The sequence below is a fragment of the Manis pentadactyla genome, chromosome 6, assembly GCF_030020395.1.
Source record: "Manis pentadactyla isolate mManPen7 chromosome 6, mManPen7.hap1, whole genome shotgun sequence".
NCBI lineage: Eukaryota > Metazoa > Chordata > Mammalia > Pholidota > Manidae > Manis > Manis pentadactyla.
The window spans coordinates 36344889-36358678 of NC_080024.1; the positions used below are offsets into that span (position 1 = coordinate 36344889).

Here is a 13790-nt window from a genome sequence, read left to right on the forward strand (position 1 = left end):
GCTTGTGAATAAATGCTCTCAATAGACTGATTACATTCCAAAATAAGCCTTTTGTGAGCCCTGGTAATAAGGAACTTCTACTTTTAGAACTTTGGTAATACTGAATGGTTAAGTGGCTAAGCAATGTGCATGTATTATATATAATAAAATCTCTTCAAACTAGATTGGTCTAAATTCAGAGTTTTTAAAAGGGATGTAGTTCACGCATACAGTCAATGAACTAGGTCAAGAATTTATTGCATAGAAGGACTAATACACTTCAAAGAATAAGAACTATGGATAGTTAATAATGTTATGCACATCAGAGTTCTGGATTTCTCTTGTGTAGTGGGGGAGATAAGATACAAAAATAAATATATCATGTGTGATGGTGCCATAGGGAGGCAAAGGTAGAAGAGATGACTTCTGATTTAAGAGATTGATATAGAGCTCACAGAGGAGGGGTTAAGGGTAACACTGCAATGAAAAAATGGGTGGAGAAAAGATGCTTTTAGGGAATAAAAAGTATGTACTGTGGCTTAGCAGGGGCAGCTGGTATAGTCACGGTGTAGTGGGAGAGAAGGTATCTAATTTATGACTCCTTGGCACATGCTGTCACAAAGTACATGTGGGTAACTAGCAACAAGCTTCATGGATAATGAATGCTGGATGGGATGTCTGTGGAAGGGATGACTGTATGCAGTAGCGAAGGAGCCTTCAAAGGCTTTCAAGCTAGCCCTTGAAGGAAAGGAAGGATTTGATTAGGAATCTAGATGTTCTCAAAGAGGGAGGGAGAGAGGAGCATAGACATAAAGATAAAAACAAGCACAGTAAGACCAATTTTGCTTTGTTAGAGGTTAAGAGAAATTAGCCAGACTGAAGAATCTTGGATGCAACTTCTAAAGAACTTAAATATCAGAAGTGAATTTGGGACGCTCCCTTGCTGAGAAGCATTTAATAATCAGAGCAATGTTTTGAGAAGATGAGTAGAAATAAGTGGAAAAGGATTTGGGAGATGAAAAAAGGACTGGAAGTAGAGTCACTGGTTATGAGGATTGAATAAATTTGCTAACAGTCTCTGAAGAAGTAAAAGTTAAAGGAGGTAGAAGATATAATTACATTTTAATCCCCAAGTGGTGATAACAGTTTGAATATTTGTTGCTTTGAGGGAGAATATTCATTTAATCAATACATTTTTAAAATTGTAATATAATTGACATACATTGTATAAGTTTCAGGTGTATTATGTGTTGATTTGAGTCAACACATAGGTAATGAGCACATAATGTGTGGTAGGCACTGTGGTTATAGTGAGGAAGAAAGACAAGGTCTTCACCCACTTAAAGCTTATATTTAATGGAGGAAAAAGACATGAAACGTGTGTGTGTTTATGTATGTGATAGGGCTCTGAAGAGAAAAAGCAAGGTAAGGGGTAAGGGTGATGAAAAGAGGGCAGTGTTTTTGGAGTCTGTGAGCTGATGTTTGGGTACCTGAGTGAAGGCTGCCTCACTGCCTGGGAAGAGCATCTCAGCAGCAACACAGCGAATGTAGCTCTGAGTGCCCAAAGACCAGGAGGACAACCACCTGGCTGAAGTAGACCTGCAGGGTGGGAGGGAGTCAGACACACAGTATAATGAGGGAGGAGTGCATTTAGTGTTCTGAAAGCCACGGTAAAGAGTTTGAATTTTATTTTAGATATGATGGAAGTCGTGGGAGTGCCACAATCAGTTTTCAAAAGATCCTTGTAGCAGTGGAGTGGAGCAAGAGGAATAGTTTGGAGGCTTTTGCAGTCCTCCAGGTGAGATAAGGTGGGGCTCAGAGCCTTGGTGATAGTAATGAAGGTGGTGAGAAATAGTAGGATTCCAAATGTATTTTGGAAGTAGAGCAAATTTGTTGATGAGCTAGACGTAAGATGTGAGAAGTAGAATCAAGGAATACCCCCAGGGTCTATATGGTAGGTTTTTTATGAATTAGAAAAAGCTAGTTTTGCCTGTCAACATAAGCAGACCCTCTCAGCACATTTGTATGAAGAAGGCTCCTTTCCTCCCATCAGATGTACCTGGGTACCAGACGCCACAGCTGGGTGAGAGGAGCACAGGCTGGGTCTGCTTGCTTGGCTGGGCATCCTTGGAGGCTCAACCTGTGCAATCAAATGCAGCAGCCCTGGGTGATGACTCAGCAACAGGATGAACTGTAGTGTCATCCCAAAATAAGGGAGACCCGGAAGAGGAGCTAAGGGTCATGGTGGGCGGAGGTTGTGGAAATAAAGTTCTATTCTGGGTGTAAGTCTGAGAGGCCTATGAGTCATTCTAGAGGTAATGTCAAGTAGGCAGATGACATGGACTTCCAGAGCCCAGGTGAGGAGACAAGGCTGCAGAGAAGTTTGCTATTTTTGAGTTTGAAATGACAGCATGATAAGTAGAAGGAGCGGTGGAGTTAAGGTTTAGGAACAAAGATTTAAAAGATACAGATCAGGAAGTCATTCTCCCCAAAGGAATGCATGAAACTTTTGAGGGAAATTCTGTTGAAAAACGAGAAGGCTGGAGACTGCCTTCAGAGTATTATTAGGCAGTGGAAAGTGGGGAAAGACTGCAAACCAATGAACAGGAGGATGATCAGTAACCAGCATCATGGAAGACAAGGAGTGAGAGGGCGGGAATTGATACAATCAGAGGTCAGAAAAATCAGGGCTTAGGAAGGCTGCTGGAGCTTTGAAGGGTTATTTAGAGGTAAGAGTGGGTGTAAAAGTAATTTCAAGGAAATTGAACATACAAACTTTCAGAAAATATGCACTGAAAGAGGGTAACAATAGTGTTACGTGTGTTTCAAGTAAGTTGAAGTTGTGTCTGTATTAAGGCAGAGAAGGAAACCAATGAAAGAGGAAAAGTTGAAGTTGCTAGAAACAGGATAAATATGGGAGCAGGGTTAGGGGATCTGGAGGATATATGTTTGAAGCAAGGTGAAGAAGATCATCTCAGACCTTACTTAAAGGTTTGGAGGGATGGAAGAGAGAATAAGGTATTAGAAGCGGGTATTTTACATAAAAGGTAAGAACAGTTTATCTTACTAAAGCTGTGGCCAGGGTCATCTGTTTTAGGTTGCCATTGGTATTAACAGCCTGAAAAAATGTGAATGGAAACCAGTAAGAAAAAAAAAATTGTCAAGCAGCCACAGGAGACCAGTTGGAAATAATAATTTGTAATAGCCAATCAGTATTTTTCCTGTGGGCCCAGGAGCATAAGGGGAATTGAGGATTCCAAATTAGTCCGATTATAAAAGAAGGAAATTAAGGTTACATGAAACAATGGTTCATAACCCAGAAGAGTACGTATTAAAGTCACCTGGAGAGTTTTTTTCAAAAGGCTGTTTTCCCTAAAAATGTATACACTTGAGGTGTGGGAACAGGATGACTAGAATTGGGAAAAGACATGCTTGTATATACTTCTAAAACATTCTAGGTGATTCCATTAAGTCCCTTCCCCCACCCCCATTGAGGAAACTGTTCTGGACTTATGGTTAGCAGGGTATTGACTACAGAGTAAGGCTGGGAAGGAGAACTGAAGTGTAGCCAGAAGGGAAGCTAATGGACTGAAGGAATAAAAGTTTTAAGACTTTTGGAAGTGATATCAACACTAATGGTAAGTAGTACATTTGGGGGGTGTGCTCAGCTGGTTAGATTCCCATACTGAAGAACTTGATAGGATCTTTCATATGCTCATGAATCTCCAAGAAGAGGATTTGCTTTAAGAAAATGTCTGACCACAGGACCCTTTTTTCAAAATAGAGCACTTGTGGACTAGTTTTTTGCAGAACACATTTTGAAAATGCTGGATTAGAAGAGTCTGGCAGTGGTTAGTTCCAGTTCGATTTAAAAGTTCACAGGTTGTCAGAAAGGGAAGTCATGGTGGAAAGGGAGAATGTTCAGGTAAGACCCTGAAAACGAAGCTTCCAGGGCTGTGGCTTTCCATCCCTCCAATTTCTGTTTCCTACCACTGAATCCAATATCAGTTGGATCATCAGTATGAATGTTTAAGTTGCAAAGTCTAAGACACAGGTGGAAATTTATGAAGTATGTACCACCAGCAAATGTTCCATAGTTTAGTTCCTCAAAAACAGGGTTGGATAGTCTTTATGAAAGCAGGTCAGAATCCAATGGCTTTTAGGATAACTATCTATTCCTGAATTATAAGGACAAGAAAGTAGATAATTGATAAAAGAAGATATACTTGGAAGTGGAGCACTCAATAGCAGTGACTTCATATTTTGGGAGTTTTACCCACCTTTTGAGAAGAGGCAGCATCACAGGCTCTGAGAATGCCCCAGTTTGTATTGCCTGGATATTCAACTGAAGACTCTCTTTCCAATGTAGTACAGTCCTTAAGTTTAAGGTGATCACTGAATGTTGTCTTGTAATATGATTCCTAAAGAAGCCAGTCATTGGTGATTGCTCAGGGATTAGGCATTTATATAGCATGGCTTAGTTTTTAATAATGATGTGTGTGAATATTATGAGTATACAAGTCAGGTCACAGTTCTGAGACATTAAACTGAATGAGAAAGGTTCTAAACAATTTTCAGTTGCACCAACTATGTATATTTTCACAGGTCACAAGTTTCCATTCTTTTGTGCCAGTTGATACCATCATTGCATTCCTTCACTCATGTATCTTTATTGCATTTTCCCTCATAATCCTCTGTTTAAAAAAGTAAAATACCACATGTGTGTCCTTTTTGGCTGCAGAAGTGTGCTTGTCATAACTTTTTGTGTATGACCCAGCTGAAGTGTTCAAAGCACATGGAAATCACATACCAGTGACAATTGTACATCCATGTATTTATTTTCCCCTGTAGATGTCTGAACATTTCTTCCTTTGCAGGTAAAGTCAGTGATAAACCTTTTGTTTGCTGCATATACCGGAGATGTGTCTGCACTTCGGAGGTATGTTAACAGGGTGGATCAGCATATGGTTTACAGATGTTTGTGTAATTAGTGCTGGGCAAGCAGCCATTTTAAGGCTAAAGTCTTACTTCCATTTCCCTCTAATAAAAATGACCCAAACTAATTTATATGAAATCCTCACTCCCAGTGCCTTAGGCTTGCTGTGCAGTCTTATTCTTTTCTACCTCCTATAAAAGCCAGAACCTGTTTTCCAAAGTGGTAAGTGTTCACCTAATCTGGTAAATGACTATTACTGTTTTAGTGGAATTAGACAATGCCTTCTCAGTCTCCATCAACCACTCACTCCCCATCTGTGGAGGTGAGGGCGATGGGCAAGTAGAGGCATTTGGTGTTCTGCAGATCACCAGGGTTAGGTCACAGAGCCCTGTACACTTAATGTAAGGTCTGCTGTATAGAGTTGCAACTGAACTTTAAGGTGGAAAAATGTGTATGCTTAATTTCTACCTTTGTTTTAAAGACTGATTAATACTTGTATCAACACTACTGTACTATAAACTTCAAGGTGGCTGAGAAACTAGGTCTTCATTGTTCCCACCACAAAGAAGAAGAACTGATGTGCTGGAGGTGTTAGCTAATGCGATGGATGATCATACTCTAATATATAAATGTATCATGTCAAGCCGTACACCTGAAACTTACATGTCAATTACATCACAAAAAATGTGCACTTTAAAAACTTTAAAAAATGTCTGATTAGTACTTGTAGACTATAAAATATTAAAGAATGGGAGCCTTATTGAAAACATTTAACTTTAGTATAGGTATTAGTTCCTTGCCCTTCTGAAGCACACACTTTGGTTTAGTTGTGCTATTCTTGAGCTATGAAGAATAATGTAATGAAACCTAATTCTGTGAGAAATGGTGAATGTTTCCTCTTACCCAAAGAGACCAAAGCTAAGAGAGGTAGTGACATTTACCTGAGACACCTGTGTACTCAACAGGGTCTCAAGTTCCCATTAATGAACCTGAAGGATGGCACCTGCCTCACAGGACCTTCAACTGAACTGATGGACTAAATGTTAGAAGTGTGAATTAAATTTTATATACAATAAGTAGCTATGCTTACAAATTTTCAGATTTGCTTTGTCAGCCATGGATATGGAACAGCGAGACTACGATTCTAGAACAGCACTCCATGTAGCTGCTGCAGAGGGTGAGATATGAGCTGCTCATCAATAATTTTTTTTCTTCAGATTTCATTTCTACTGAATACTAAAATTTGCTGCTTTTGTTCTGGATATAGGTCATGTTGAAGTTGTTAAATTTTTGCTGGAAGCCTGCAAAGTAAATCCTTTCCCCAAGGACAGGTGAGCACTTCTGTTACCTTCTAACATGGAACTGGCAAGTTAGTGTTTTACTATTCAGAGCTATAATGTATATATTGGAGACATTCTTGAACTTGCTCTGGTGCTTTATAAAGGTAACAAACAAAACCTTGTTTCTGTTAGGTAGATGATTCTCTCTTCCATATTGTATTTCTAATCTAAGGATGGTCTTCTAGAATTTTTCAGGTTAGTCTGTCAGTCAACAGACTATATGGAGAAAATCATTCTGTTTTTGGAAAGAGAAAATAGGAATTTCATCCTCATGGCCTTTTAACAACACAGGGTACACAAAAAATTTATAGGAGCATATTAAAATGTATAAGAAAATTAGTTAGGAAGCTCTAAATTGAATATATTGGAGTTTGATGAAATTCCTGAGTTTGGTTAAGTCAGTCCTAGGAGGATTCGTGAAAGATCAATTTTAATCAGTACTTTGGGGGAGATGAGATTTGACAGCATTACAGGAAGGAAAGGGTACTCTATCCATAGCACAGAAAATCTGCTTAGAATGTATTCTGCTCCTCTCCTCTCCTCTCCCTCGTCCACATGGCAAACTGCCATACATCCTGCAGTGAACACACTTCACAAAGTGGATAGTCAAGGGAGGACAAAGAGCACAGCTTAGGTATACACATATACATAAACTCTGTAGTTGTGTAATTTGCACATTATGTAACTGGATGAGTAATGAAAACCAAGTTTTAGAAGAATGGAAGGAAAAAATACTTGCTGGGAGAGGTTTGAAATGTTCAATTATAGTTTGGGTTGAATATTTGAGGATTGTAAAGTTTGGGACGGGCAAGTTGATTATTCTCTAGCTTATTAGATCTTTCTATGTGGTAAGGTTTTACTGTTTTAATTTTAAATTAGAGGTTTGGGTTTTATTCAGTTTGCAAGAAATGCAGAAAAGTTATGTCAGTGCCTGGAAATTATTAGCATTTTTTATGTATGGTAACACTTCTGTTATACAATCATGACCTTTATAGGTCGTATTCTAAAACCATGTTAGGGAGACAATCTTCCCTTTTATCCCCAAAAGTGATGCCTATACCACTTCTTTCTAGAGCAAGAAACTGAAGAGAGCTCTACCCACACCACTCCATGTTTATAATTCCAACTATCTAATACATGCTGGAAATATTTATTGTGACTTGCATATTTAAGGATTGAAATGTTTTGGGTTTTTGCCCTAAGTTGGCCTCTAGGAATGTGGAAGTATAGAAGTACTCATCTGATAGGCAAAAGTTAGATAAGTAACAAACTTAGTAACTGGGTATTCAGCTGTTCTAGAATGTAAGCTAGACCACGAAAACTCTTTTCACTATTTTATAGAATCAGTTATTACCTCAAATTATAAAATAGGATTGAGTGAATTTAGTGTATTCTTTAAAGTTGATATTTTGTATTATTTCATGGAAGGATTGTCAAAAAGGTAACTTGCAGTTAACATTCCATTTTTCCAGAAAGACAGAAAATTATATGTTGTAGATGATTGAAAAGTTCCCCCACCCCCAATTTAAGGCCACTAATTCCCTAAATGAATGATGGTCAATAGAAGTAAAAAGCAATATAGCTCAGCTATTTTTTTGAGAAGCACAAAGATACACATAAAATGTGACTTACCTGGTTTTAAAAATTAAGAGGTTACCATATTTTACCCAAAACTATTTTTTAAATGAGACTATTTTAAAAACATTTTGGTTCTGTATTGTGACCCCATTAAGTAGGTAAAAGAATAAGGACAGATGGAAAGGAAAGCAGGAAAAGCCGAAGGTGGTGAGAGTAGCATGAGACATGAAGTCAGAGAGCCTGGTAGCCATGGAGAAGTTAAGTGACATGAGAGAGAGAGGATGGGAAGAGACGCTTAATAGTCTGGGAAGTATTAGGGAATAATTCTCACTCTGTCATTTACTTGTTGTGAATTTCATAGTGTTGTCTCCTCCTACTTAGCTGATTAACCACACTGGCAGCTCTTCATATCTTCTCATCTTCAGACTTGGTCTGTATCACTCTGAAGAGCTCAGCCCCAGAAACACATTTACCATGGAAAGGGTAGTTATTCTTCTGGGTGTGTACTGGTCCGTTGAATCTCTGGATTCCCATCCTTACCACAGATGATGAAAATGTCAGTTCCTCTGGGGGCCCTCCTGCTCTCCCAGTGTGTCTGAGCCCTAATGAGGTCATGGTTATTTCCAGGCTTCGGAGATTTATTGTGATTTTGAAATTGACAGAACACAAATTTTCTGTCAAAGACTAGGGTGATGGATGTTATATACCTGAATTTTCTTTGAACGTTTTACTTAAAGAGAAATCCTTTGGGCTTTTAATGAAGTTAAAACTCAGGAATACTAGGAATCTGTTTTATCTGTCAATACTAGAACTTCCCCTCCATAAGCACTTAGATATGTAAACAAGCTCCTTTTGTAGAAGATAATCTTTTCTTCCTCCCCATTTCCGAAGTTGTTAGTGACACCATGTTTTAAATAAATGACAAATCCCTTTCTGCATTTCTTCCATTGATTTTTACTTGAATATTGCTAAAATGGCTAAATTTCAAGGGCTAGTTAACCTGCATTTAAAATCAAAGAATGCTGGGTTATCGTTTTTGCACAGAAATTACCTACTGACCCAGTCCATGCTGTGCTACTCATTTAGGTGGAATAACACCCCCATGGATGAAGCGCTGCACTTTGGACACCACGATGTATTTAAAATCCTCCAGGAATACCAAGTCCAGTACACGCCTCAAGGAGATTCCGACGATGGAAAGGAAAACCAAACAGTCCATAAGAATCTTGATGGATTGTTATAATGGTCTTAAGCCCAAGATTTCATCACTTACCTATTTAATTGTGGAAAATGAGTATGAAGAACGTGTGTATTTATCTGGTAGTGATGTATATTTTACATTTGTCATTTCAGTGTTACTGGAGCTTCATTGTATGCACAGGACAAATCTGATTTCTTTAGGAAAAAATAGAAATAATGCAATCTTCCTCCATAATGTGAGCAATATTTACCTCGTGCATTGTATAATTTGATGTAAAAGACATAGTTTCCAACGCTAGCTTAAGTGTGTGGTCTTCATGATTTACTTTTGTGTGTTTTGTGAATTTTCAGTCTGTGATGATGATCTGCTGATCTGCATTTATAAATTAAGCTCTGTTGTACAGTCTGTCCAGATGGATCAAGGCTGCCTTTAGAAGCAAAGTAATGTGATTTTCAAGACTTCAAATATAGACTGAGTGTTTGAACAACTATATGCACCTAGGGTGTGTGATTAAAATGCCTCCTATCACCCTAGCTTCAAGATGTGACTCTTTGAGAATTACAATAGTTAACAGCTGTTAGTAGCACAGACCAATTTTTTATCAGGGACTCTGTTTAAGATACGTTTGGTGACCAAAATATTTGTGTGAATGTAGTTACAATGCTTTTGAAAAAATTTCCTTTTTCTGTATCCCCTTAGTCCAGCCTCTCTTCCCAGACATTTATTTACTTGCCTCTTCCCTTTAGCTGCGAAAGTGGGTGCTGGCATACTATGCAGTTTTCATGATTTCCACAGTAAGTCAGAAAATGCCTCCTGTATCTGGCATCGGAGCTACGTAACTATGTCATTGGTCTATAGGAGATGAACCAGAGACAAATTAGAAAGCTAAATACAAATTAGTCAAATTCATCAGCCTAAAAAGGAAGGGACATGCTATTGCAGCTCTTTAACTAAGAAGATATTTTTCAGCTTCCAGGATAAAGATAAAGACAAATCCAGAAGTGCTCTAAGCTACCAAAGTTTTTCTGATGGTATGGGAACTGCTACAAATAACATGTGCTTTTTAACCTATCATTAAAAGTCTGCGTCAACACATTTGTTCTATTTGAGAGACCACTAAATAACTCGTTTCCTCCTGATTCTCAGTATGTAAATTTTAGTGGACTCTATAGTTTAATAAGAAGAGGCAGTTTCATCTTAAAGCGAGACCCACTGTTTGTCTTGGGGAAGAACTGCACATAAAACACTGTCCCATACCTGAGAGGTAAAGGGGTATGTTGAGGATTTCTCATTAAGCACATACACAGGCACACACACACACAAATGGACTTCTTTGAAGCTGTGTTTAGTGAAATGAGCAGAATCGTCAACAACGTGAATGTTAGCTGTCACATTAATACAGTAAATTGCCTTTTATTTTCCTATCAGCACCACTGCTGCTTCCAAGCTTTATCATGCCTAACGACCCCCTTTCCACTCCAGCAGCCTCCAAGGGTTTTGATGTTGCTTCCAGCCTACATCAGTGGCTTCAGCCCTTGCCCTCCTCGTTACCTAGACAGCGCCTCCTTTCATGGAACCACAGCCACTGTTCTTGAACTGTGCTGCATCAGGCACAAAGTCATTCCCATGTGTGTGCTGTGGGGAATATGGTGGGTGGGCATCTATCTAGCCTGCTGCTGTGTTCTTGCCCCATGGATCTACCAAGCCACATAAACAAGTAGCATTTGCAGAATGCTGCAAAGGAACAGCATTAACTCCAAAGATATTATGGGATACACTCTTTAACTGAAATCAATTGAAATAACTGCTCAAACTTGCTTTGTGTGATTAAAATGACATGTGAAGACACTTAAATTTTTTGGCTTGAAGATTACTAATGACTTTGAGGCTTTTCTCTAATAGATTCTAACTATTATTTGAGAACAAAGAAAGTTTTCATATTTTCTCAGATCAAAACTATTCCGTGGAACCTTTGTGGTTTAGTTAAATGAGCCCTTTTTTACCTATGAGGTTATTTATGACTCTGCCAGTTTCTGCTCTGTTTGCTGTCGACTGGTATGGCAAGTACATTTGGTTTAAATGCTTTTGATTATGCTGTTGAATGCTGCCATCAGTAATCCTCCAAAGATCTTTTGTTTTGACTTTAGAATCATACGCGCTTTTTCTGTATCATGAGAGCTCTATATGGTCATGTTTAAAGCTTTTTATACATTGTTGTTTTTGCTGGGAAAGTGGGTCTCAGTTCTAATTATTTCATTTTGGGGGTGTAACGTGCTATACCCCACTGCTGCCCCACACTGCCCTTTAGCTGCAAAACTGGATTAGCTATCAACATTTGATGATGTCTGTCTGGCAAAGCCTGAATGACTTGACGTTGGATTTAAATTCTTCCTGGGGATTGGATTGTACAGATATGAATGTATTTGCTTCCAGAAACTCCCAAAGTGAGTCCAATCTTAAAATTGTAAGTTGTAAGTATTCTGAAATTGGAAAATATTTATTTTAAATGAAATCAGGTAGTGTTGCTTTTTACAGCATAATAAATACATGTATTTAAAAAAAACTGTGAAAAGTGAATTTTTAAAAAACAACTAAGATTTTTCTCCTATTGCTGGGTTGGGAACTCCCTTGAGCTTATATGGATCTTGTCTAGTTGGTTCAAATCCATTTCTGATGCCTGCTATGACCCAGACACTATGCAAGGTGTCGGGTGGGGTCACCACAAGGATAAAGATGAGAATCGTGGAAGGTGAGAGAATTAGCAAACACGTGTCTGGTCCCCTAGAACCTAACACTATACTTCTGCAGTTAGGAAGTGATCATAAATACTTGTTGAATTGAATCATTCAGCGTGTGCTTTGCTGGGGGTGGGGGTGGGGGTCTAAATGCCTTTAATGAGAAGAAAGATCATTTTCACAAAGCCTTGACCTCTGCTTGGGAAGCTGAACCTAATGCTGCACACAAGAGTCTGAGCATAACCAGCTGGTAAGCTGTAGCTCCCAACTGGTTCCTGGGTGTGTGGAATGGCATTCACTTCCAGTGCCACAAACCCCTGGTCCACAGGGTTAGGGTTAGTTATGGATTCCTAACCATCGAGAAGGTACATAAACACTCTGGCTGTCCGTTTGCAGCTATCACAGTTGTTTTTCACCAAGTAATTTGCTCTGCTGTATCAGTGTTAATTCGTCTGCATTTCTGACGTTTTAGAACTGGAAGCAATGTCAGAAATCTCTAATCTAATCTCTGAATCTCTAACCTAACTCATTTGTAGCTACAGCTGAAACACAAGAGTGGGCTGTGATACACAACTCCTAGTCCCATGTTCTTCCCCTATACTCTGCATAGAATATCCAGTCACTTGTATGTTAGCTAAAACCTCACCTCTGTGGAGTTTTAAGGAGAAGCATAAATGCTACAGTGTTAAGTCCTGAAAATGTCAACTTGAGCTATGGATACATCCATCCACAGAGAGAAGCATGATATCAGTTCAAAGGAAACAAATGCATGAATAATCCCAAATTCTGAAAAATTAAATTATTCTTGATACAACATGGTCATTCTATTTATTTATATATGTTTTCTAGGGGCAGGGTTAGTCCTAATTTCACTCACTCACCTTACAGTAAAATGAGTAAATTCATAAATCACAGACCAGATAGCACAGGGAAGCAAGCCACAAATGTGGTAGGTGGCACTTAAAAAAAGGCTTTTGGGGACGTAGTATTTTGTAGTTATATATGGAAAGGATGTGATTTATGACAAGATTAGGGAAGGTATGTGTGTTTGGGAATGGGAAGGATTAGAAAATCAAGTCAATTATAAAGGGACAAAGATTGGATGTTTTTTTCTTATTCTGGAGCCTGCACCTGACACCAGGCCTTTGTGTGCCTCAGCCCTGCCCCTCACTGCCTCCCCGAATAGTCAGTAAAGAACCCACGAGGAAGTGAATCTGACAGGCAGTCTTAACAGCAAAAGAATATCAAAACTGCTTCATTTATGTACAAGAAACAAGGAACGGCTACAAACACACCAATGCTAGGGTATTAAAGTCGCATAACAGCGTTAAGAAATACAGAATTTGCCAAGTTTGATAAAAGATATGGATGGCTTTCTGTCAAAGGTAACTTTAGGTACCTTTATATTCTTTGTAGGCCCAATGTAAATTTAATAATATTTAAAACTGCTTAAGTGTGGTTCTTATTTTCAATTAGTCAAATAAGATGTTTCATTTCTCAGTATAGCAAATATATAACCTGAAGTTAGTTCACCAAAATTTGAAATCTGAATATTATTAAGTCAGTATCACTTAAGAGCTTTAAAAATTGATCTTAAGAGGTTCTAAAACAGTATCTTTCACCATCCTAAAAATTCTTTAAATGCTGTTTCTTTGGGATTGTATATATTTTTATATAATGTTTTTAATTATTTGTAGCTTTTGATTGTATTTGCTTCACAAAAAGTTTTAATAAGATGATTTTACTAAAACACATGATCCAGCATCTCAGAACATCTTAAGTTCCACAAAAGCAGGGATCTGTGTCTGTTTTTTGTTACCAGTGTTTCCCAAGCACCTGAATAGCATCTGGCTCAAGGCCGGTGCTCAGTATATATTTGAACTAGTAAATAGAATGAAACTTAACTAACCAAAAGAAACCACTCAAGCAAATGCCCCTTGCTTTGGGAATAGCATCCTATTTCAGCAGGTACATGCTAGAGTTTTCAAAACAATTTGTAGTTTTTTTCCTGTTTTTCCTGG

At 38.4% G+C, this 13790-nt stretch overlaps 1 protein-coding gene across 1 annotated transcript in view; it reads left to right on the forward strand.

Annotated features, from left to right (window-relative positions):
- Window positions 1-11597, forward strand: part of GLS (glutaminase) — a 75596-nt gene extending 63999 nt beyond the window's left edge. Inside the window, exons 15-18 of the mRNA XM_036927889.2 lie at window positions 4857-4918; window positions 6016-6092; window positions 6183-6246; window positions 8920-11597. Coding sequence (XP_036783784.1) covers window positions 4857-4918; window positions 6016-6092; window positions 6183-6246; window positions 8920-9076 — 360 coding nt within the window. The 3' untranslated portion in view covers window positions 9077-11597. The remainder of the gene's footprint in view (window positions 1-4856; window positions 4919-6015; window positions 6093-6182; window positions 6247-8919) is intronic.
- Window positions 11598-13790: the final 2193 nt, after the last annotated feature.